At 44.9% G+C, this 26,347-nt stretch overlaps 1 protein-coding gene across 5 annotated transcripts in view; it reads left to right on the forward strand.

The window, feature by feature from the left end:
• Window positions 1-2,167: 2,167 nt before the first annotated feature.
• LOC121298176 (cyclin-dependent kinase 17-like) overlaps window positions 2,168-26,347 on the forward strand; it is a 37,570-nt gene continuing 13,390 nt past the window's right edge. The window contains exons 1-4 of one of the 5 annotated variants that reach the window (XM_041225095.1): window positions 2,168-2,840; window positions 13,678-13,856; window positions 16,966-17,127; window positions 25,617-25,750. In XM_041225095.1, coding sequence (XP_041081029.1) covers window positions 13,727-13,856; window positions 16,966-17,127; window positions 25,617-25,750 — 426 coding nt within the window. In that variant the 5' untranslated portion in view covers window positions 2,168-2,840; window positions 13,678-13,726. Of the gene's footprint in view, window positions 2,841-13,677; window positions 13,857-16,965; window positions 17,128-23,271; window positions 23,740-25,616; window positions 25,751-26,347 lie in introns of those variants that run through there. The other 4 variants (XM_041225097.1, XM_041225098.1, XM_041225100.1 and 1 more) reach the window with 4 other exon arrangements.

Here is a 26,347-nt window from a genome sequence, read left to right on the forward strand (position 1 = left end):
TACAGACAGGGTGAGTTGGGGGCTCTGTTACAGTATAGAGGGGTACAGACAGGGTGAGTTGGGGGCTCTGTTACACTATAGAGGGGTACAGACAGGGTGAGTTGGGGGCTCTGTTACAGTATAGAGGGGTACAGACAGGGGGCTCTGTTACAGTATAGAGGGGTACAGACAGGGTGAGTTGGGGGCTCTGTTACAGTATAGAGGGGTACAGACAGGGTGAGTTGGGGGCTCTGTTACAGTATAGAGGGGTACAGACAGGGTGAGTTGGGGGCTCTGTTACACTATAGAGGGGTACAGACAGGGTGAGTTGGGGGCTCTGTTACAGTATAGAGGGGTACAGACAGGGTTAGTTGGGGGCTCTGTTACAGTATAGAGGGGTACAGACAGGGTGAGTTGGGGGCTCTGTTACAGTATAGAGGGGTACAGACAGGGTGAGTTGGGAGCTCTGTTACAGTATAGAGGGGTACAGACAGGGTGAGTTGGGAGCTCTGTTACAGTATAGAGGGGTACAGACAGGGTGAGTTGGGGGCTCTGTTACAGTATAGAGGGGTACAGACAGGGTGAGTTGGGAGCTCTCATAGGTGCTCCGTATAGAGGGGTACAGACAGGGTGAGTTGGGGGCTCTGTTACAGTATAGAGGGGTACAGACAGGGTGAGTTGGGGGCTCTGTTACAGTATAGAGGGGTACAGACAGGGTGAGTTGGGAGCTCTGTTACAGTATAGAGGGGTACAGACAGGGTGAGTTGGGAGCTCTGCTATATTGAAAAAAGAGGAAGGCCTCAGTAATTTGCTGTGCAAATTCTACTTTGGAGACTGCAGTTCACAGATTGCAGGGCAGGTGGCAGCGAAGGCTTAAAGAAGGACGTGATTCTGCAGGGAAATTCATTTAACACTGTTAACATTGGGCTGTGCTGAGCTGCTGTGGGCTCTGAATTGGGTGTGAAATGTGGACCGACAGCAACCCGTTAGGGGAGCATTGATTAAATCTACCTTTACTTACGTCAAATCAAGTAAAGTGAATCTAAATACACCCCATCATCTGTGTCTGCTTACATATCATCACAATGAATGAACCAGCTGGACCTGTATCTTTGATGTACCTGCCTGCTTGGGAGTGCATAACCATACTGTAAAGCTGACAGCAGCGATGTAAATAAGACTCCCATCGCATAGCTAGTTCAGTCCATTCCTGGTTTCACTATGAGTTCAATAAAAACACCTGAGCTTGTTGCCTATATACACCGTGGCTAATCAAGCTTGCAGTAAAACCTGGAACAAGAGAGGCTGCTATGCAACAGGAGTCTTGTTTCTATCCATGACTGACTCCCTTGAATACATACTGTATATAAATGAGTGCCCAATCCAATCTGCTTAATCTGTGCCTCTGTCTGTTTTCCAGGGATTTAGTTAATCCGTCTATCTGTAGCCGTGTAATCTCTGTGCAGCATCTCAGATGATACCTCCAATTTCTTTTATTTGCCAGCAAGCTCATTTTTCTTCCCTCCTTTTCTTCCATTCTCAAGAAGTTTAGTTGGCAATCAGGTTGCCAAAGCACAGTATGTTTTGTGGGTCCAGGCGGTTTACAAATAGGATTGCTTTGCCATAAATAGGATTGCTTTGCCATAAATAGGATTGCTTTGGGATCACTTTAGGCAGCCAGTTTGGCTGTGAGTTTTCTTTAAAACAAAACGTGTTCCAGTTTTCAAATGGGCTCAGATTGGTTTATGTAATGTGGTATGTTTTATACATAGCTTAATAGGCTTGGCGCACAGTAGTGAACAGATGCGTTCCTTGGAATACAAACCAGAGAATCTGTTTTTAATCAAGGCCCCGTCACAACTTCCCACACACAAACCCTCTCTCCTGTGTGTGTGTGTGTGTGTGTGGGGGGTGGGTCATGTGAGTAGTCCAGACCCGCTGAGAAACTATCAGAATCATCTAAGGAATACAATAAAACAAACATGTAAAAATTAAACAGTGGTGCCATTGCAAAACACGAGAGCCAAGATATTCCAGCGTGGGATGGACCTTCAGTCTGGTGGCCTGACTGACACAGCTGACAGGTCACTGTCTGTTTCCCTGGCCAGGAAAACCTCAGCTTCGGTCTGATTACGGTGCTAAACTAACACACAGCGGCATGCATTGCGATTGCACGCCGTGGGTGTGTGACTGTGATATATACACCAGTGACAGCCGCGACACTTTGTGTACAAGCGCGATGGGGCTTCTTTCCTGTACCCTGTCCTGTTCAACACCGGCCGGGCAGTACCGCCTCCAGGCTCCACTCTAGTGTCTGAGTGAAGAAACTTTGTGGTGTTGCGCTTTGTCTCTGTTTCCACCCCGCCACTGGGATTGCTGTGCAAAGATCGGTTACAGGAATGTTCCTACCTGCAATGCCGTGCTGGTAGAGGCGGGGAAGCATACTATACAGCCTTGCTGTGCTGATTTCCAGGAACCCTAACTGGAACAGAACGGAGATCCTGCTTGCAAGCTCTCGCCCGAGTACGACCCGTCTGGAGTTTGACACGCGTTGAAGCTGTCTGTCCTGCCAAGCACTGACTCGGCTCCACTGCTGATCGGTGCATGACAATTGAAAATAATTATATTTTTTTTTTTTTATTGGCCGCGGCGATAGATGGGTTTCGTGCAGACTACTGTGTCTTGAGTTATGTGTAGTCCGTGTTTTCCGGGATCATGACGCTGCCAGCCTCCTGAGTTTTATTAGTCGTAATAACACGGCAATTTACTGGTAGTGGAACCAGCCCGAACAGCAGAAGCGAATTATTCCAAGCAGCGCGACCCGAGATCCGATTCCGCCATCTCTCACAGTTTGCACGCTGGTAAGTGGTACCTGTGAAGTCTGGGTGCCTTTTTAAAAAAACAAATGCATTTCATTGGTATGTTTGTAGGCTACTCTCCTGGTTTTATTTATTTATTTTTTTAATTTCATTATTATTATTATTATTTATTTACAAATAATGCTGTTTTGCAAATGTCCTTTGTTTTTTCTGGTTTCATTCCAAAACATAAAGATTAAAGCCGGACTTGTTAAGCTTTGCTGTGCAGTGTATGCATGTTCACAGCGCGGTGCGTTGCTTGCAGGATTGCTCGGGGTTTGTTTTGTTTGGGTTAATTGTTTCTAACATCACGTCCTGATTAAACAGGTAAGCAGTGTGCAAGATGGTATGTGCGGTGAAACTTCAGCACGCAATACCGGGTTACTGCGTGGGAGGGTTCGTAGCCTAAAGTTAGCAAATTAGAAATGACAAAGCGACGGTTTTAAAAATGATATGACGCAGAAATGCTATGTTGTTTTTGGGCACACTTTTTTTAACGCAAGGCCAGGATTGTGAATGCACTGCGCCGTATTGGAGGGAGCGCCGCTGGCTTCTGGGAAGCAGGAAAATCCGATGGAACCCCGAAAAGGGAGGATAGGCCTAGACGGATTTATTTATTTATTTTTGTTTTGTATCCGTGTTTCTTAAACCATCCGATTTTTAACAGTCACGGAATTCCCATTAACACGACCCATTTTTCGGGTTAGGGTATGATGTAGGTTCGTTTCCTTACGCAGTGTGGAGTAACACCACATTCGCCTGTGATTTGTGTACGACTAATAATAAAGACTATTAATGACTAGTTACACACTACAATGAATAGCCCTCCGTTATCCTGGATCATGCAGTACTACCAGTGCGGTATTTAATACATCCTCTTAGTAACTAAAGACGTGTAGCGCGTCGTACATGTACAAGGAGCTGAGGATGCGATGTGCAGCGGTGGTGTGGGGAATTTCAATTCTTGTAGAAAATACTGTGCTACGACATTGAACTACACTAAATAAATACATGCACAAATAAATAACATCTTGGGCATTTTTTTTTTTGTAATGATGCGTTTTCGCTTGTCAAGGTCTCGTTAAATGTGATAGAATAAGCATGTATTTGAGTTGTGTGCATAATATAAAGAACATGTTTAAATAGGTTATTGTGTAAGAGAGTCTCTAGATATATATATATATATATTATATATCATAATATATATATATATATATCTATATATATATGGATATATTACACAGTGTGTGTGTGTATGTGTATATATATGTATGTGTATATAAATATATATAATGTGTGTGTGTGTTGACATGCAGACAGATGTCTCTCTACCCCTGTGTTCTGATGCTCTTAAATATTGTGCTAAATAATCTAGTTTCGTAACAATTCAAAAAGCGCTTCTGTAGAGCTATATAAATACAAGTTTAGGGTGTGGGCTGACACGCTGAAAAGGTGCCTCTGCTTTATTGCCCCCTCCCTCCCCCCGCCACACACACGCACACACACGCACATATAGTTGCAGATTAACTGTAGCTCTAAGCTACAAAAATAACATATGTTTTCAGCAAATTGCTGTTTATGTAGAAGATGTGGCTTGTGGGTGGAAAACAGGATTGTGTGGCTCGGCGAAACCCATGCTCTGACTGTGACTGAATTCCTTATTTATTCCTTCTTAAAAGAAAGTCTGAAGCCACTGGCAGCTTAGCAACCCCAAAATATCAAGATGGTCAATAAGCTGTAGGTGTTCTCTCTTTGTTATTTTTTGATGCACACCATATCTTCTACACAGGAGTGTATCTTGCTGTGATTGAGGTGTGAAGTAAGGGAGTATCACAATGACTAAAATGAAAATCTGTTTTCATACTGTTTAAACTCTTCCAGCCTGGTGGAAATTTACCAGCAATTTTGGTCAGTACTAGAAAGTGTGGATGATAGCTGCTGGAGAAGTGACCCCTTGAATTGTTAGTAATTAGTCCCCGAGTCTGCATGGGCAGTAAAAGTGAAGTGGCTCTACATGACTGTCCTGTGTCCTATTCTGTGCAGTCACAGACCTGTATTGCACACAGCACCTCATGTATGTTGCCGACTAGTACTGTGTGCCTGTCGCTTCTGGTATTTTTGAGAATATGGGCGCCCTGTGAGAGACTGCCTGTATTCTTCAGGATCTCTGCAGTCTTGCTCTCTGCCCCGACGCTTTCCTTTGCCTACTATTGCCGTAAAGAGAGCTGATCTGCTTGAGTGTTTTATGGGCCTGTCTGGTTTATGACACTGTAAAATCTGCACTGTCGTGTTGGAGTGGGTGTGCTGCCACCGGCCATGTGCCAGTGATCTATCTGCAGCTCTGATTAAACCCTGAACTTCTGACACTTCCCGGATCGAAATGTTTCTTGAGTGAAAATGCAGCAGAATTTGCACCAGATTGCATGCTGTCACACACAGAATTTGACAGCAAATTTTTACCAGTAGTGGTCTGGGAGGCAGGGTGGGCTGTGGTTAGAGTGGAGAAATTGGGAGGCAGAGCTGCCTAGTGGTTTGAGCTGAGTTTCAGAGGCATTGCGGCCTAGTAGTTAGAGATGAGGGACTGGGAGGTACAGTTGTCTAGTGGATAAAGCTGATGGATTGGGAGACAGTGTGACCTAGTTGTTAGAGCTTGGTGACAAGGAGGAAGTGTGGCTCTGATTATCCAAAGGAAAATGTGCTTGATATTTGCATTTACTGGTCTGTGTGTGCCTTACTAGTTAGAGCCGAGGGACTGGAAAGCTTGCCTAGTATTTAATGCTGGTAATGGGCTTGGTGGTAGGATGGCCTGGTGGTGTAGTTTCTTCCTGCTGGCGGTCCCAGTGGGCAGAGGGGCTGGAAGAGCAGTGGCAGTGATCCCAGATGGAACCTGAGCCAGCCTCGAACAGCTTGACTTGCAGACCGGGACTCTGGTACCAGTTCAACAGAGCAGAATGCAATAATACTGTCTAATAGACATTCACAGTATAAATGCTATGGATTTTTTGTAATGTAATTATCTCTTTCAGCTGTGCTTAACCCTTTACCTGCTGGGCAGCCTTCCCAGAAAGCATGGCCAGATTCCAGAGCATTGCTTTTAGTTCCATATGCTTTTTTTTTTTTTTAACACATTCTTTTCTTAAGTAAAACCAACCATCAGTGCAATAGTCAACTATAACAAAAGTGCTTAATATAAAGTGATTTCAGTTTTTGCTATGGATACACCCCGAAAACACACAACACTGCCATGTTAGAATTGGCAAACGTTTTCAGATTTATTTTTTTGTTATATACTTTTCAGGAAGGCTTGTTGTTTTAAGAATTCCTTGAAGTTTTGGTCCCAGAGTAAGAATACGTAATGGCTGATTTCTTTTAAATTGCTGTTATGTTTTTATATAGAGGCATGTAAAATGATATACTGTTGAACAGTCTTTGCCTGAGTTCCCGTGATTGTTTGGCTCATAGTGGAGTAATGCAGCTGTTGCCTCAGTTTGATGAAATATTGCATGTACTGTAAAGGTTACAAGAAGTTCAACATACTGTGAGGGGAGGTCAGGCTCCCCATATCTACTGTAGAACATCATCTACATTCCTTGCATGATGTCCAAACAGGTTAGAATTGAAGAAACAGTCCACATTGTTGAGGTTACCAGCATCTACCTCCCCTACAGTACTAGCAGCATGCGTGATAGTTAGATTTTGATTTGTTTAATGAAGGCTGTGTCTCAGGAACTGCTTCGTCCAGCATTGATAATTAGTTCCAAGCAGGTATTTGACCATGCAGTGCATTCAGTACGACTTGTATTACAGTAAAGCATCTATTTTTATGCTTGTACTTGTATACGAGGCATGTCGTGGCTTATGGTGTGATTCTAGAAATGCTGGTCTGCATCTGTGTGAGGTGACTGTAGCCTCTAGCATGGCGAATCCAGTACCTTAAGTCATCCGGAGCTTAACAGATACACAGTGGGCCTTGTAGGTTTGATTTGGGCAAAATCATGCTGTAAGCTATAACAGTAGAGTACCATGCTATTAAAGATGAAGAGCGTTTGAGGTAAAGATGCTGGGAGCCGTACCATCGTGCCACATACAGTGACGGTGAAACAGATTGCATCCAGGGATAGAATGTAATTTACTGTAGCAGGAATCCGAAGAGTGTGTGTGTCTGTGTGAGTGTTATTAACAGTTCCAAACTTCTAGAACATCCTAGTGTTCCGGAACGGTGAGATCAGTAGATGAGGTAAGGCTTCAGGCAACACAGCAGCATTGCACAGTCTTCAAAAACAAACCTGTCTTGTTATCTGCAGTGCTCCAGAATCCAGCTAGCAGTGTACCACATGCTAATCACCTGAAGCTGCCTGCACTGCACTGTAACTAATGTTGCATATTCAGCTGTGGTTTTTTTATTATTGCTCCTTATAAGGGTTAGCAGCAGGCTCCCAGTCTACACACGCAAGCCACCACTACCCTTCCTCATTAGCCAGATGAAACAAACAGCTTCATTAGGGAGGAAGTGTGCTGCTTTCTTTCCTGGAGATGCACTGCGCAGGCCGTTTCTCTCTGGGGACGGATGCTTTCTGTCAGCATGATTTAACCAGCTGCAGGCAGTCCTCCGTCTCCTTTTTGCAGTGGTTCAAACTCGGGCTTTAATGCCTGTTTTATTGGATGTAGTTTTATGTTCAGTTTGTGTTTCCCTGTCGGGGCAAAGCTTGGTTTTATTTCATTGGAGTAGTCTCGGTGGTGTCTTCAGCAGTTAGCTGTAGCTTAGGCATATGCTAACTGGTCATGGTTACTATCATGCTTAGTATGGACCTCTCAGCCTGACTCCCTCTTGTACAGCTGAGTGGCTAAACTGATCTGAGTCTGCAGGGAATACTGCAACCTCTTAATCCAGGAGACGTACATAATACAGCTTTATAGGAGGTGGATGAAGGAGCCCCAACTAAAGCTGCATTTGGAAACTGTTCTCTGTGGTGCTCTTCTAAAGATTGTCGTCCTCTCTCTCTCTCTGTCTGTCTGTCTCTCTGTCTGTCTCTCTCTCTGTCTCAGCAAGTTCATTCAGTTCTCATAAGCAGTTAAGAGTCTTTAAACTGCAGTCTCAGTAAAGACTTTTTCTTTACTGCTGGTAGAAGCACTGTTTTAGTTTTGGTTGTCTCTGCATGTACTGTACCAGCGCAAGGCAGCTCTGAACCTAATCGAAAGGCATTCTTTCTCAACATTGAAAACTGGCTTTGCCATGCTCTGTGTGAGTTGAGAATTTAAAAGCCATTGGCATGTAGTTAAGATGATAAATGATTTGATTCAAAGCAGTAATAAACACACAGTAATGTGCTTGTTTGCATCAGTAAATCAGCACGCTAATTAGAGGTAGCCTCTGCATTACTGTTTTTATAAGATGATGCATTGTTTAATCCTGGATTCTCTGTGGTTGTAGTTGGAGGATACATTGAGGTCAGAGAGGGAGTTGATGACTTGCTGCAGATTACAATCACTGTTTGTGCAGATCCATTCTGCATGTGGAGTTTTAGTTGGTCACTCAGGGGTGGGCAATTCCAGCACTCCTCCCTCCTGATGTTTATTCCAACTGACCAATGAAGCTTCTAAAAGGCACTTAATTGGTCCAGTTAAGTAATTTAGGTTACAGTTGGAACGAAAACCAGGAGGGACACCGGCCCTCAATGACCAGAATTGCCCACCCCTGCTCCGATGGTGTTTGACTGTTATCTGTGTGCAACAGTGTACAGATTAAAAATAATAAAGGGTTACTAAACTATTGGAGTCCCACTATCAGTCCACAGTTTAACAGCACTGTTTTAAATGGTATGGTAACACCTGCACAGACATGGATAAAACAGTGGGGCTGACTCAGAGTTTCCTTCTCAACTGTAATGTGTTTGTAGTCTGCTTTTTGATTCTTTTGCATTAATGGAGATGTTGTCTTTTGGTTCCTTTTGTTGTGTTTTATAGTATGGTGATGAAGAGACAAATGATAGGGCATGCCAGGGGAGAAGTGTGTGCTGTAGCACGATGAAACTTGGCAGGCAGCATCTGTATTCCATTGGGACAGCTGACCCTCTGCAGTCCTGCAGTGAGATGTGCTGTACAGTTACAGTGCTCTGGCTCCCTGCCTACCTGCTTGTTGTGTGGAGGAGAAGCAGGGACTGCAGCTCCCCACAGACACACAGCTCTGGTTGGGCCACCGTGGGGAGGAGAGGGACAGAATTTGAACTGCAATGTGTGAAGCTGCCTCACCGTGCCTGCTTGAATGAGTCATAACAATTAGAATGATTGAATCAGCATTTACATAAGAACCCTACCTCTTGATGGATGGTGTCCTTCAAATATGTTAATATTGTGTGTGTTTTATTATATAGCATAAACTGGCCAGTTCTCTCTCTAGCCACCCTGGATGGACATTAACCCTTGCACCTCTGTGCCTCACTGTTATTGCTAGCAGTGTTTGTTTCTGTCTGCTGATCCCTTTAAAACTAGTTATTCCTTGCTGTCATTCATCTGTACAGTAGATGCAGGGAGTGCATCTTACCTGTTTGTTCTGGACAGACTAGAAGAAATGAAGGCGATTCAGGTTACCCTACACGCTCCCAGTGGTCGGTCTTGCAGCTCCTGTCCTCGAGATTGCTAAGCTGTTCATACAGCTGTACTGTAGTTAATGTGCTTGGTCCCCTGAGGTGCAGGGCAGAGTCCAAGCTCGTTCCATCTATTAGTCAGAGCTGCACTTTTCAACTAAAAGCCACGGCTTGAGTTTCCAAATCGATGCTCTCTGCAACAACTGCATGTTTTATAGCCTTCCGCTAATTGCAGTACTGCAAAACCCTCCATTTCAGACGCCTCCTTCTCCAAATCCCAGCTACTTGAAGGTATTTTTAGCACAACTACTGTACTACCCTCATTTTGAATCTCTGATGGAAGGCTGCAGCTACTGTCTGTCCCACACCTGCACTCTCTGGCTCTGTGCTGTAACACTGTCTCTGATTTATCATGCTGATTCACTCATCCAGTCCCTGGCTCTGCTAACGATTCTGCTTTTATTTATTTTTTTGTGGCTCTTAGCTATATTGAGTGCAAAGCTGATTACATGCAGAAAACTAATCAGATTCAGAAGATTCTATGCACTTGTACCGCTGTCTCAGATTACAGTGCTCCTTTTGTATTTCCTGTCTGACTCGTCCGATTTTGACAATGTGGAATTAGTAAAGGGCCCTTATGCAGTGGAATATAGAACCTGTACAGTTCACTGTCAGCAGGACTCCATGTTAATGTGCATACCCTTATAAAAGTGTACCATAGTAAAAGCACAGCAAAGTGTAATAAAACATGGTGAAGAATAGCGAGTAAAGGTATTGCATATGAATAAACATGGCAAACCAAGGTAAAATGTGGTAAATAGTGTAACCATGGGAAAACTGTAAAAATACCCTGGCCAATTTTATAAGGGATCGACTGACGCAATTTGAATGACATGCTTCTCTCTGCAGCCGTCATCTTCCGGCTCCTCCCGATGGGTCACCAGCATCACATCAGCAGAACTGCAGTTGCCTTAAATGCGACGTGTGCAGTGCATTAGACGTGGAACTCTGGTCCTTGATTTCCCGTTGCAATTAGTCTGGGAATACTGGAGAGGCCACTTGGAGCCCATTATCATGTCCATAAATCTTTGCTGCTGCCCACCTACAAAAATGAACCGCTAGCTGACCTTCAACACTGTATAATACTGTATATCCTGTAGTAGATCAAGCTCTTTTGAATATCATCCCCCCACCCCACCCCCCAAATATAGTTTCCACACCCTGCAGGATACTATAAACTTGCCTCCCACTCTCAATGTGATTTTCGCTGCTTTAAAAGCTTACATTTGCTGCTGTAGCAAATGGAAACCGATGCTCTTCACAGCACTGCAAGTGCCTGTTTGCTAGACGTGCAAAGCGAAAGCCTCGACTCGGGTTGAAGGGTGTTTGAAAGCATTCCTCTCTGACACTGCAGTGGGGTTGATGATGCTTCTCTGCCCACCGCGAGATCAGGGGTCTGAATCTCAGCAGCTCCACACTGTGCATATTAAATAGAGAGAGGACCGCCCTCGGGTAAGAACGACATTCAGAAGTTTTTAGGAGCTGGTGTGCAGTTAAGTGTGCTGTTTAGGTATCTTGTTATTGCAACAGGCAGGGAGGTTCCAGGGATTTGAGTAGTCGGGGGGGCCCAGACTGTTAACCCCAAAGTGATTGACTGGAATGAATTATTGCTGGATGAGTAAGTCTGTAGGTTTACTAATAGGAGTTATTCATGTCGCTATAGAGTTAAAGCATGCGCCTGATTTGCTCTGTCCTGGCTCATGACCATTTTAAATAGGCTAATACACAGCTCTGAAAGCCAGGACTGGGTGCAGGACCAGTGGGGTTTTTCAAACCCTGTTCAACAGTGCCGCTTCTTTTTCTGATGAATCCCTGGGAGCTTCTATTGTTTTTTTTCTATCAATTATTCAACCAAGTGTCCTGTGGTTGTACCTCCAGATTCACAGTTCACAGTTTTACTATTGCACTAGAACAGTAGGGCACACCCTCAATCTGCAGGTGGGTGGTTCTCCTGTGCCTGAAAAACCACATTGCTGGGTGAGCACAGCGGATGTTTCCAGCCCCCCTGCTGCTCGGCTGTTCAGCCTGGGGGTGTATCTGAGGTGAGCTCAGCAGGGCTGAAGGGTACATGTGGTGCGCTCGTTCAGACAGGTTTCCATGGAAATGAGATCTGAATCAACACCAGCCTTATCTGACTCGCCACCTCTTTGAGGTGGGACTGCAGTGTGGGAAGTGCCAGGGGAGGAAAATGGAAAGTGAAAGTGGTGGGGGAGGGTATAAAGATGTAAACAAAATTGGGGCTTGTGTCTTTATATTTCATAGGTGGAATGTGGTTGCCTTATATTTCTCTAAAACTAACACACATGACATCATGCTTTATTGCAGCTGATGATGAGTGTGATTAGGAAACGTGACTGGAATGGAATGCTAGTGATTGCTGTCATTCTATTAACCCACGACTTCCCACAAAGTTTCACAGCAGAGGCACTTGGCTTCTTTCACTTTCCTGTTGTATTCAGCTGTTCATCATGGCGGATCTACAGACGTCTAGTGCTTAGATCGTTTAAGTCAGGGATCGCTTTGTGTGCCAAGGGTAGGAAAAGGAAAGGTCCAACAGGACAAGTATGAGCCTCTCTTAGTGTGTATGTGTCTGAATGTCATAGAGGCCCTGCTTTAAAACTATGAAGGTTAATTAGATCAAATTGATTGATCTGTTGAACTCTGCAACTCTCATCTCTATGTCTGTCTAAGCAGCAGACGTTATGCAGGAGAGAGAGAGAGACTTTACCCATACAGTTGTCCTAGAATAGACTGCAGAGAGAAAGCTAATGTATTCACCCACAGCACCGCCCAAACCGCTGAGAAACAGTAACCCAGTTTGTTGCAATACATGATTCTAAAAAGGAAAGCAGAACACTTTTGTTTGTGTGGTGTCAGGGCTGTGCCTAAGCTAAGCTGGAGTTTATCTTCTAGACCCATAATGTGCAGATCACAGAGCTGTTATCTGTTAGAGCAGCCAGGCTGGGGCAGTCTGGGGTTGATCAATACCTAGCCTCCCTCATAGTGCTCGTATACTGGGACTTGTGGGATCCTTGGGGAGGTCCGTGTGTCTGTCTGGGATCTCCTCTTCAAACTAGCTGGCGTTTCTGGGGAAGCTTGCCGGTCTAGTAAATGTATGTGTGCTTTTTTTTTATTTTTCAGGATTTTGCTGTAAATGTGCAACACCTATTATAATTTATAAGTCTAGTGGCATGATACTGTACCTTGGCACACGTATGTTAATGACACCGCCTGTCCTTATATTTAGTACTTTTATTGTTTTTGTATTAGGAGGTTATACTAGTATGTATGTATGTATGTATATATATGTATGTATGTATATATATATATATATATATATATATATATATATATATATATATATATATATATATATTAACAGTATAAGTAACAGAAATTGTGTGAGCTAGCTGGAGGAATATATGTAAGGGAAATACAGGTCAGCCACACAAAGTTCATTGCAATGCAGGTTAGTCAAACAGCTCTCACAAAGCAGATCTCCTCCAGGATCTACAGCACAGCACAAGAGACGCCCAAAGAACAATCTAATGTTGAAATATTCCTCTTGCTGGGTCATAATTGGAACCCAGCTGGAGGTCAGATTGAAGTAAAGCATCTTGTGACTTTGAAAGCTGTTGAAGCCGTGTCTGTTCTATCTGTTCTGTCGCTGCGTCGGGGGATTGTCAGTGTCTAGTGTGGTCCCGGTGCTGATGGAGCTGTTCTATTTGGCCTGAAGGCTGAGAGTCCTGTGTCTCTGTGTGCTTCTGCTCTCCAGCTCTGGGATTCTCTGCCTCCTGACAGACTCTTCACATTGATTCTGTGCTGAAGCTCACTCTGTGTACCCAGGGGAACTGACGAAATTTGGAACTTGGCTTTGTGAGGAGGGGCAGCCTCCCTCATGCACGCTACATATGTCTCTCCTAATTAACCAGTAACCTGCTAGAAGTATAATCCTCTTGCAGTGTGTGTTTGTAAACCCTTGTAAGATCTCCTTGTAAAATTTCTGTAAACCCCAGAACCCACAATTTATAGGTAACAAGCTCAGGAGTGTCTTATTAAGCTCATAAGGCCAGGAATGGATTCAACTACTATGCAATGGGAGCCTTCCATTCCTGCTGCTGTACTGTACAGCATGCATCCTATGGTGTGTTGAGATTGGTATTTCACCTCTTTCTGCTCTCTATCTGCCCCTTCAGGCACTTCCACCACCCCCCCACCCCTCCCCCCGAGTGAGGCTCTGACTGGATGGATAGGATGAAGATAATCAAGCGTCGCCTGTCAATGTCTCTGCGCAGCGCCCGTCCCGTTGACGACTCGCTGTCCGAGCTGGCAGAGCAGATCACTCTGGACGAGCCCAACGGTGCCCACGACAACGGTAAGAACCACAACACCGCCCCAAACCCCAACCCAACCCCCCAAAATCCATACAGTACGAACCATCTGTGCTCGCCGCTGCCAGAATGCTAACCATTGCAACCACTGGCCAGGGAAAAGCATGTCAAGGGTGTAATGTCCCATAGACATTTCAATTGTTACAATCACAATCCACATGTTTTATCATATCATCTCTTTGAAAGGGTAAGATTTTTCCTTTTTATTTTTTTATTTTTTGTGTTTTACTTCCTTAAAGGTTGCATTATATAACCTGCTGTTGCTGCAAGTTGTAACAGAAAAGCGGCTGATTGGTTCAAATACAGAGGGACAGGAAGGCTTTAGATGGGTTAAAGGATTGTAAACAAGCTGGAAAGTCAATAGAATCTGGTTTCAGTACAACACACACAGATAATCTAAGGGTAGCAAGCTCGCCAGCCATTATATAATAATAATAATAATGATAATAATAATAATGATTGAATGTTGTGGTACACTTCAGCTTCAAGCTTTTTTGTGCTTCACTCTGGACAGTCGCAGACCTTTATGCTGTGCCTGTGTCCAGTGAATCAGTCAGTGAGTAATAATTGCACGGATCTTGCTGTCCCAAGGTTTTCTTCCCTCTTGTCTGTGCCAAGAATAACATCTTGAGTTTTCTATCACTGCAATGTCAGGTTTGTCACATCTGCAGTAATTCCTGGCAAGTTCCCTTTCAGTTGAGGAGTTCAGATCTGTACTTGAGCAATACAAGGGAGAGCGGAGGGGATGGGTGTGCGTGGGGTGAGCAATGCAAGGGAGAGCGGAGGGGATGGGCGTGCGTGGGGTGAGCAATGCAAGGGAGAGTGGAGGGGATGGGCATGCGTGGGGTGAGCAATGCAAGGGAGAGTGGAGGGGATGGGCGTGCGTGGGGTGAGCAATGCAAGGGAGAGCAGAGGGGATGGTGTGCGTGGGGTGAGCAATGCAAGGGAGAGCGGAGGGGATGGGTGTGCGTGGGGTGAGCAATGCAAGGTGGAGGGTGTGTGTGGGGTGAGCAGAGGCAAGTCTGGTGAGATGAGTTCTGTAGCAAGAACTGTGTCTCTTTTCCTTTTGGGAATGGGTCCCTTTCTGGAGTGAGAGAAATGAGTCTTAGTAACACTGAAGGTCTAATTTCAGCTGAGCTGAGATGTTATGGGCTGCCCTCTAGTGTATAAGTGTCTGGACAGCTGAGCAGTGGGAAGGTTCACAATGGGAAAACAAAACACGCTCATGCAGTGATTGTATACCTACAGGATAAAGGAAGTCCAAGGAGATTTCCGTGATACACATGGCGATGCTTTGCATCTTTATTTTTTTTCTGTGACAGTCCCCCCCCCCCCCCCCCAGTACTGTGGGGTCAAATCAGAGGTTTCTTTAAAAGTCTACTATAAAAATGTTAACAGATTATACTTGCATGAATGCGCAATCAATAGCGTGAGGCACTAGTAGTACACTAGGGCCATTCCATGAAATCATTTGTTGGCTGGGGAAGATTATAAATACCAGGCAACTGGTAAACCCAGTTTGGTGATGAAACATCTTTGGATATATGCATCGCCACAGAAATCTTGCCATTTTGTCTGGTTTTATGAAGGTTGTAACAAATGTACTGTTTTCATGGAAAAAGACCAGCATGTGCCTTCTTTGGTAAAGTGTGAACATCTGCGATCAAAATAAGACTCCTATTGCATAGCAGTTTCACCCATTCCACGTTTTATTGTGAGCTGGATTAGCCACAGTGTACAGGTAACAAGCTTGGGTGCATCTTTTATTAAACTCTGTGAAACCAGGAACGGATCAAGCTGCAATGCAAGGGGAGTCTCATTTCCACCCTTAAACTTATATAACTAGCAAGGAAGGCCTTTGACTTGGTAGAGTGCCTTGGCATTGTGGTGGTTAAGAGACACTTATGTTAACATGTTTTTTTTTTTATTGTTGAATTCTAAAAAAAACTATCTGAAAAACTTCCCAATGTTTTACCTTTTTTTTTTTTTTTTTTTTTTTTGTTTGTTATTATTTGCTGGTCCATGCCAAGTAGCCCCATTGGTGTTCTTTGATCTCGGTGACCTCGTTCTGTATTCATGTTCTGAATGGTGGTTAAAGGGTAATGTGCCGCTGTGTGGTTTGTGTGTTTGTTCCTTAGTTCTAATGTAACTTTGTAGTTTAGTTATTGTACAGCACTTTTTAGTGATGTGTGTTTGGGCATTTCTTTGATGTGCCTGTCTGTTTTTGAAGGGGTTAACTGCAGCCACATATACTGGAGTTTCACTTCTTTAGTTTGGCACAATATGTATTTAAAACTCTACTAGTAGGTGCAGAGTACAGTGTAACAATTTGTCAGATCAGACCAATTTTGACAAGGAGTCTTTCTCGATGTCATTTAATTTCTTGTTGCAGCTTTCTAATGAGACAAGCAGTCAAATTAGGATTAGTTTTTGTTTTGAGCATCCAGTCTGTCTGTTAGCTTGCTAACCTAAATATGTCCATTAAAGCGCTTGCTGTTAGCTTCAGTTTTGTGTCAGTCATCAGCATCGCATGGTTCCATTGCCTGTCACCATGGATTAATGCACACATTCATATACTGGTATAGCAGGGATGGAAATAAGACTCCTATTGCATAGCGGTTTCACCCATTGGAGGTTTTACTATGAGCTTGAATAGCCACGTGTGTAGGTGCTGTAGCAAGCTCGGGTGTGTTTTATTCAACTCATAGTAAAACCAGGAATGGACCAAACTGCTGTGCAGTGGGAGTCTGCTATCCATCCCTGATATTACCTCATTCTGTTCTGGCCACGTCTTGCCTCTTCCTCCTCTGACCTTGACTGTTGTGTTTTGTTTCAATGTTGTCTTGTCTGTGTGATTATGGTGGGGGGTGGGGGGGTGCTCCATCTTGATTTGAACCTGGATCCCTTGGCCGAAAAGACCCCTTCCTGTATAATTGGAGCCCCCAGTGTTTAAAGAGCCAGTACAGGCCTAGAAAGCCTTCAGTACACATTGTTTTTGTTTTGTTTGTATTTCATTTGTTTGTGTTGGGTTTTTCCTCTCTCTCTCTCTTTCTTTCTCTGTCGTTTTTCTGGCCACGCCCCCCTCTTGAGCAGAGCCGATGGTTCGTGTGGCGCACCCCCCCGCCTCTCGCAGCGCCCCCTCTTTCCTGCGGCAGTACGCTGGCTCGTTGGGGCGCGCAGCCCTGCTTAGGGACCCGGGATCCGGCCGGCTGGGCGAGCGGCCCTACCTCTCCCTCGAAAGGACAAGCTCGCTCGGTGAATCTCTTTCTCTCCTTTTTTTCTCTTTTATACGCAGGGCTTGAAACTCCCACAAACCCTGGGCCCAGTCGTGGGTGTAAGAATTTTACTTGTTTTAGGTTCTGTATTGAAAGGACCATGGAAACTGGAAACAAGACTCCTATTGCATTGCAGTTTCACCCATTCCAGGTTTTAATATGAGCTTGATTAGCCACAGTGTATAGGTAACATGTTCAGGTGTGTCATATTAAACCCATAGAGAAACCAGGACTGGATCAAACTGCTATGCAATTAGTATTATTTCCATTCCTGTAGTAGGAGTTGCTCATGCGTCCATAGGGAGAAACCATTCGTTTCACATCAAAGCTGTGTCTCCTGATTGTTTTAATGTACTTTGTTTAGTTATGAAACTCAGGGCAGGGTGCAGCAGGCCAGGGCTAGTTAGTTTCAAGCTGTGTATATGCATGGTGACAGTCGCTTTGTGTCTATCTTTTACCCGCATGCACACAACACTGTTTATCAAATGGGACACATTCATCATGCTTTTATCACCATTGAGACAAAGAATAGTATTAGTTGCACTTTGGTTTAAAGTCCTGAACACAGCTAGCCATTGTCCCTGTTTCTGTATGCTATATATCCATGGAGTACGCTGTTTACAATACTATAAAATGGCTATTGAATCTACTGAATAATTGACAGTGATTGCACCCTGAACATTACAGTACAGTGTTACTGAGATGAGCAGCTGGTTAATCAATCTCACCAGGCTATGGGGGTTTTTAGTTGATTAGCTTTATTGTGAATGTCCCGTTGTCAAGCAGGGTGTCCATTGCTGTGTGCTTGCACTGCTGAAGTACAGTTCAGTAGAGTAATTGCACGCCGTGGCTCTTGTAGCAACACCAAATGTATGACTATGAATTTGGATATAGAGACACTGCAGTTTGTGTTGGATGTGCTTTGGGTTTGCCATGGTTTTTTTTTTTCTTCTTGACATGCAGCACCATTAAAGCAGTGGTGGTAAAGCCGGCCTTTCCACTCCTGTTCAAAATAGTTTAATTGAACCAGTTCAACACCCATCCAGACCCTGAAGAAGTAGTTAGTTGATTGATGAGCTAATTTGACCTGGAGTGGAATGGGCCTCCAGGACTGTGATTGGACACCCTAGTCTTAAAGATTAACTTCCGCTCAAGTAGACCAGATTTCTAGGTCTGTGGTTGGTGATTTTATGAATGATTTTATGACCTGTCAGGGTAAAGCTGGTGTAGTGGTTCAAGGGGATGGGTGACTGAGTGGAGAATGGGTTAGAATTCCCAGCTGGTTAAAGTATCTCTGTGGCAGTCTGTGGATAATGCTTTAATTGATTGCGTACTTAAGAGAGTTGTACAGCATTGGGTAATCCTAATTAACCATGAAGATTAGGGCTCTGTTGCAAATAAAAACACAAGTACAACATCAAGTCAAGCAGATTTAGTAAAGAGAGTCACTTTCACAGTAATGGCCCTATTTTATTAAAAATACGACTTGCATTGTCGAATAAATCTCCAGTTGGGTTGCATGCAGGCTGAGTGTGTGATCAGGAAGAGAGTGACTTGTCATTTCATTTCTGTTTGGTAAATATCATTACTTATTTCTAGTAGCAACAAGGCTGCTTCTTTTGGGTTTCCAGTACGACAAGCTCTGTAGGAAAGTTGTTTTTATACACAGTGGCCGGCGTGTTGGAGCAAGGGATGCTATTGTGACCCAGGTGATTGCTATGAACTCTGGAATTGCATCATGCTCTATTGATTTTATTTTTTCTTAGAATGTGTGTTGCAGAACCTGAACCTTGGTTATTAGTTAACGAGATTATTAATCCATAGAGAGTAGGTTTCGAAGGTTATCCTCTTGAAGCAGTGAGTCTTTGCTCAGCTCATCAAAGCGTGCAGGCGGACCAGCAAGGTACAAATCCCATCTTTTTCTCCATATAAGTGATGAAGGTATCTGTTTACAGTGGAGTTGATTCTCGTTGGCTGTCCACTGTAAAATGCTGGTCCAGCTATGTCTAGTAAATTATTATAAGGTTGTGTTCACAATAAGATACGTTTTGAATGTATTTTCTTGTCATCTTGTATAGTAATATTGCACAATTGTATAATCCAGGAAATCAATCCAATGCATTGCTGTATCTGACTGACGCTGTACTTAAAGATCACATGGCTTCCATGTTGGAACCCATACTGAAGACACAAGAAGATAAGACAGAGGAGAGTACTTAAAGGGTTAAGAGCGACTGGAGTGCCCTGCCTGTCATACGAAGCATACTTACATCTTATGCACCTCTGGGTGCTGAATAGACTTGTGGGAATGGGAACTTGCATTTAGTTTGTTCTGTGTGAACAGAATGCTGCAGCTGCTTGCCTCTACCTGCTGAGGGTGCTGCAGAGCTGGCGCTGTCAGCCAGGCAGACATGGTGCTTATTAAGAGGAAGTAAGCCCCTTATGCTGTATCATTTTAACATTTGTTTCCAGCGGAATTAAGTTAGGATTAGTACTGCTAAATCGCTGTAGAGCGGAGGAGACGCTAATCAGACTCGCTCCGTGCTGAGGACATCCGTGGAGATTTATTATAGAGCTGCTGGAAAATGGGATCATCGCACAAAGAGCCACTTGTTCTGGCGGAATGGAGTAGGCGTGATGCTCTTAACTGGTCTCGCTGACTCCCCGCCCTCAATCCCTACTGGAACTTCAGAGACAGCCTCCAGCATCACAGGCATTCACATACGCTGCACTGCAAGCTGCTACAGTCATTTTTCCACTCATTACTGAAGCATACAGGAAGCCGTCCTCCTCAGACAGGTCCTCCACGTGGTCTTAAACTTCCAAACCGGAGTTTCTGTGTGACCAGGGTTCTATTGGGGCTGTATCTAAAACCACTTGTCATTTTAAGACAATAGTGATTTTCTTAGAAACGCTGATTGCAAAGTACGTTCACGTGAACATAGCTGTTCACGCTAAAAAAAACCCATTTATCGTCAGTTCAGTGGGATTCAGTAGGAAAGTTTACGCTGCTTATCATAAAGTCCTTGAGTATAAAACGGGAATTACTAAGAAAAGCATGCAGATTACAAACGTGGCGCGGCTGCACTCCCTCCCCCTGACACCCTCTGAGATTCCTGAAGCTCCTGCCAGCACCCCTGCTAATTTGGTTTGTAATTAGTAGTTAGGGCAGAGTAGCAAGAGAAAGAGACAAGAAAGTGACAAACAGACTGAAGCTTGCACACAGGGAACCCCAATGAGCTCCTGGATGGTCTACAAAAGGTCTTGCAGGACAGTTGTTTATGCTCTAGTCTATTGATTTCCGGTAACTGGACACCATGGTAGCTCAGTAACTTGACCCTGTGTGAGTTGTTGTGCTGTGCTGTGAAGCTCGGTGACGGCCGAGTTCATTGATTGGCATTACTGCTCCAGCGCTGTGGAAACTCTCTCCCCTCCAGAGCTGAATTCAGCTGAGGCAGCACAGCTCACAGGAGCTGCCTCTTTCAAAACGGGCCTCTGGTTGGAGGAGAGTCGTCACAATGGTTTTGCCTGGAGGGGCTTCCTGACTCTATTGAGGCTGGCGAGGGACAGTGCGCACACACACACACACACACTGAACACACTGTAGTTCAGGCCCCTTGCTCGGCTAATGCAACGAATTGTGTCTGGGAGCAGGGCAGCTGTGTCTCTGCCTTTTGATAAGCCAATCCACCGCCGCTAGGTCTGGACTAGACTGCCAGTAGGGGAGTGAAGGAGAAAAGGACAGCAGCTGTGCAGTCTGTAAAGTCTTGTTTTTTTTGGTTTACCTGCTTCCTTACATCCCTCCTCCCTCCCTCTATCCCTCACTCCCTCCTCTGCTTGTTCCCGTCTCCCCCCTGCGTTGTTGCCTGAAACTTCTCCTTGTTGTTTCTGTCTGCCTGACTGTGAGTTTACAGAAGGCGGCGAGTGTTTCAGGGTAATTGTTGCACAGGTCTCACACGTAATTATCCCAGTCTCTGAGTTCCTGTAATTGTTGCTGATAAATAAATATTTGCAATAACTGACAGTTCTGCTCAAATTAATTGTGCCAATACACGCCAGTTCTGCGTGCAGAGTTCCAGCCATCACTGACTAAAGGCTGGAACTTAAGCATTTGATTTTGAAGTGCTTCATTAAAAATTGCCTTGCGAATACAATTTAATAAGCCTCTTTCTAAGCTGCATGGGGGAAAGTGTCAGATTTGGGTATGAAAGTGTCATTTAAAATCTGCAAATGAAAATACTGCATGAAGGCATGCAAGTCAGCATTGCAGTGCACCCCCTTTGCAAGGCAGCCCTTTCACACTGCGTTCCATTTGCACTTTCATTCTCACTTTAAGGCAGAACACAACTGGCAAGGTCTTGTAGCGATTACTCCTGATTTATAGCATTGTAAAGGGGCGACTGTGTACGCAACAAAAATCACTTGGTGCACTACAATTCCACACTTTGTCATCTTCACTCTGCCGCCACTTAGCTGTGTCATTGAAATCTGGGGAACAGCAACTGGTTTACATCTTTACACTGTTAAGAACACACTGATCTGAAAGCAGTTTCAATAAATCGGCGAGCTGTGAACACCACCACAAATAGGTCAGCTCATAGTAACCTTTTTGTTATATTTTAATTTGTTTTGCTTTGTGCTGTTAACTGGGAAGAAAAACAGTAACCCATAGTGACCAGTTTGGTCAATAGAGTATTGAAAGCTGTATTGCTATAAAGTAACTGTTAATGACACTGTCTGTGCGTGGTGCTACCCTAAGAAACCTCTGTGCACTGTACCGTGTTCGTTTCCCGATCGTGCAATCCCCATGTAATACAGCAACCATAATAACGTTGTGAACCCATTTCTCTCGGCAGAAGTAAACTTTGAATAGGGGAGGAGACTGTCACATCCTGCATCCAAGAGTTTCTCAAGGGGCATGCAGATTAGGTCTCCACATCGAGTCATTCATGACCCATTACATCACGCTAACATGCGGAACACTGCACATGGAAGAGAATTAGTGGCATGTCCTACTCTCTGATGCATTAGGTACATGTTTCTATTACAGTTGGCTGAATGAGTGTTTTTAGTTATACGTGGCGAGTGATCTGTTAAATGTCTGAATTTGCAGTCTTCTTTACTTTGTCTGGGAGAGTATTAAGTCAAGTAATGCTAATATAATACAGCTGGCTTTAGAAGTACTGTTCGATTTTTAAAGCGCTAAACAAAGGGAGCTCATTTGTGTTTGTGGCAATAGTTTTGCTTGTCAGTTCACATCTATTGTATTTTGTGAGCTTGTTTTGTTGTTTACCCTCCAATACAATTCTTGATTGTTCACATTGGTATTGTTATGGTGGACAATGCACATATTTCCAATGTGTTTGGTGTGTTTTTGCGCTCTCTCTGAATACTTAATAGTGAATTATCCTACATATTCCTAATACAGTAGCAAGGAGTGTCTGTACAGTTGTGTGCTTGTTCTAGGTTGCACCCAGCTGTACACTTTTGGTGGTGCTTTATCATTTCTGCACAGGCTGGAAGGCAGGGTGGGTTAACTCTGTTTTGGGTCTCCCTCTTTCCAGGGAGCTTCTGTCTGATAAATAATGCCTGTGCCAGGGCTGTCCCTGGGGTGGAGTGCAGCTCAAACACAGACCGGTGCGGCTGCTGCTGCCGCTGGGAGACAAGGGCTGCTTTGACCCCAGTGCTTTACACTGAGAGACAGCAGAGGACTAGAGAGTGTTCTCGTAGAGATCAGGCTTGGCTTGTCTGCTTTATTTGGGAGAGGGAACCTGAGACTAGATTTGTCCTCTGTTCAGGAGAGGGAGGAGGAGAGGGAGGGACCTAAAGAGCAGATCTGTATTTACTTCTTTATTTGGGGAGAGGGGGTGGGAAGAGGAGGGAGGGAGAGACCACTGCTGGCATTTCTATACGAGGACAGGCAGTGTAGACAAAAGAGGAGAGAGAGTGTGATGGAGAACAACAAACACAGGCAAGCACACACAGAGGGAGAAAGAGAAAGAAAACAAACAGGAAATTGAAAAGACAGACACAGAGAGAGAGAGAGAGAGAGAGAGAGAGAGAGAGAGAGAGAGAGAGAGAGACGTGAATACATTACTCAGAGAAAGGGAACGGGAAAGCAGAGTAGACTGAGAGCAATAGAAACTGAGAGCCTGTGCAGATCCAAAATAATATTGTGATGTTATGATAGGAATCACTACATGGAGCACTTGGGACTCATTGCCAGCCTGTCCCCCTTCAGAGATGCAGAGAGCATTACAGGGCCTCTTGTGGGTACACTCGGCTGCATTGCGTACCTAAGGCTCTGATCAAAGGCCTCTCCGCTACTCAGAAGGAAGAATCGGCATCTTGTCGTCGATTGATTGCTGGGATCCTGTGTAAGAAAGTGAGAGAGGAGGGAAGTAGGAAAGGAAGAGGCTTTTAGTTGCGTGCTCCTCTGTCTCGTGGCCGTGGCGCTCTCCCCTCTAAACTAGTTCCAGGGGTCCCCCCCGTGGGGTCAGGATGGGGGACGCTGGCAGGGAGCCCCAGCGCCTCTCCCCGTTTAGGATGCTTAAGTTACTGGAGACATGCCGGCCAGCCGCCTACCGCATCGGTGAGTCACGGAGAAGGGGGAAGTGGAAAGGGGGAGGGGGTTGTAGGTCAGTGGCACAGAGAAGGGTAAGTGGAAAGAGGGAGGGGGTTGTAGGTCGGTGGCACAGAGAAGGGTAAGTGGAAAGAAGGTCGGTGGCACAGAGAAGGGTGGGTCAGTGGCACAGAGAAGGGTAAGTGGAAAGGTTGTAGGTCAGTGGCACAGAGAAGGGGAAAGAAGTGGAAAGGGGGAGGGGGTTGTAGGTCAGTGGCACAGAGAAGGGGGAAGTGGAAAGGGGGAGGGGGTTGTAGGTCAGTGGCACAGAGAAGGGGGAAGTGGAAAGAGGGAGGGGGTTGTTGGTCAGTGGTCCCCAATTCTGTTGCTCTGGGACCAAACAGCATAACTCAGATTTTACACTAATACACATGGGTCTTTGAGACACTGAATCTGGCTGGCTTGGGTCACTAAACTGCAGGTAAATTCATTGCAGCTTGTAACAAGACTGTCGACGAGAACCTGGTTGTTTTGATAAGCCGAACATATTAAGCTTTCTCAGCTGGATATTTGTGATTTGTAGCAGAGCTCTGATGCTAGAAATACATTCCGGTGTCTCAGGAGGGCTGGGGTTCTGGTCAGTTGCTGGGCTCGCTTACTTTTTTTTTTCCCCCCTCTTGCTGTTTTGTTGTGATGTTATAGTGTATCACTAACGGATCCTCCTGCATCTATCTTTATCAGATTAAGAGAGTGGGCGTTAGTTGAAGTTGGGGGGTTTTCACAGGGACCTGTGTGCAGCACTGTATTATTCTCGGAACAGACAGCTTCTCAAACAGTTTGATGCTTCCCCCACCTCCTTCCAGTGTGGTTTGGAGGCAGGCAGTCTGCAAGGAGGTAGGTTATTAGTCGGATCCCCTGTTGTCCTGGCAGTGTCTTCAGGACCAGCTCGCTCACTGCGCTCATTGGATTAACTGGATGAATTGAAAGCAAACGCAGTCCAAGTCCCTTCCTTTTTAAACCAAACGAATTAAACTGTGGTGCAACGAACAAAAATGCAGAACGAATACGCACAAAATGCAGCTCAATGTAAAACACATATTGGTTTTGTTGAACTATCGCTGTGTGCTGTTTTAAGTTGATGTCCAAAATTTAAATAGCTTTGTCCTTTGCATATTCTGCTGTGATGCAGAAAGCACTGTGTGTAAATGGCGTTTGCTTGTTCTCTACAAACTTGCATTTTGTATCTCGGGCCAGTATGTCTCCTAAGCTAGCCGTTGTGTCACAGATAGCTGTGGAAACCTCCTGCCGCACCGTAGCTTCTCCTCCAGTCTGCATTAACAAATAAATATGGCTTGTGCTCTCTGTTCACTGATCTATGTATGCTGCCGATTTAAATTTGCACCAGACATGTTTTTTATTGTGTTGTTTAGTACATGTCTTTTTTTTATAAATGAGGCCTTGGTCTCTATGGCTGAACTCCTAGTTACATAAATAAATACAAAAAATAAATACAAACTGAAAAGGGCAGCTTGGAGAAACTGAGATTTGATGCATTTGTGTCTGCATTCATATTTCATACACTGTGTATATACAGTACACACTGGGAAGCAGGAATCTGTCGTTGATCGGCTATGCTTTGATTGTTTTCTTGCAAGCTCCCCAAGCTGTTTAAAAAAAAAAAAAAAAAAAAACTGGTAGATTGTCTTCCCTAAGGAAATAGAGGCAGGGAAGGGGAGCGCTTGCGGCTTCCTATTACCCAATAATAGGTGTAGCTCAAAACCTGAATCGGAATCTGATACAATAAACAGACACAACTGTATTTACAGTCAAAGCTGCTGAAATTCGCATTAAAAGTGATGCAACAAAATGCACTTGTTTTGACAGCTCTCTGCTCTCTCTCTCTGCAGGCATCGTCCATGAGAATGTGAAGATGGGCTCCGACGGGGAGAGTGACCAGGCCTCCGGGACCTCCTCCGACGAGGTGCAGTCCCCGGTGCGAGTGCGCATGAGGAACCACCACAACCGGCGCATCTCCACCGAGGTACGGCACGGCAAGCTCTGCAGAAAAAATACATTCCACTTCTTACTAGCCTACATGACCTGCTGTATCAAGCACCATTCACACACATGCAATCTCGGATACATGCAAAACCCGCACCCGTGCCACCTTCTCAGTGAGAGCCTTGACACTGCGAGGGTATCACAAAAACCCACACCCGTGCCACCTTCTCAGTGAGAGCCTTGACACTGCGAGGGTATCACAAAACCCACACCCGTGCCACCTTCTCAATGAGAGCCTTGACACTGCGAGGGTATCACAAAAACCCACACCCGTGCCACCTTCTCAGTGAGAGCCTTGACACTGCGGGGGTATCACAAAAACCCACACCCGTGCCACCTTCTCAGTGAGAGCCTTGACACTGCGAGGGTATCACAAAACCCACACCCGTGCCACCTTCTCAATGAGAGCCTTGACACTGCGAGGGTATCACAAAAACCCACACCGGTGCCACCTTCTCAGTGAGAGCCTTGACACTGCGGGGGTATCACAAAAACCCACACCCGTGCCACCTTCTCAGTGAGAGCCTTGACACTGCGAGGGTATCACAAAAACCCACACCCGTGCCACCTTCTCAGT

The sequence above is a fragment of the Polyodon spathula genome, chromosome 23 (genome assembly GCF_017654505.1).
Source record: "Polyodon spathula isolate WHYD16114869_AA chromosome 23, ASM1765450v1, whole genome shotgun sequence".
NCBI classification, from domain to species: domain Eukaryota; kingdom Metazoa; phylum Chordata; class Actinopteri; order Acipenseriformes; family Polyodontidae; genus Polyodon; species Polyodon spathula.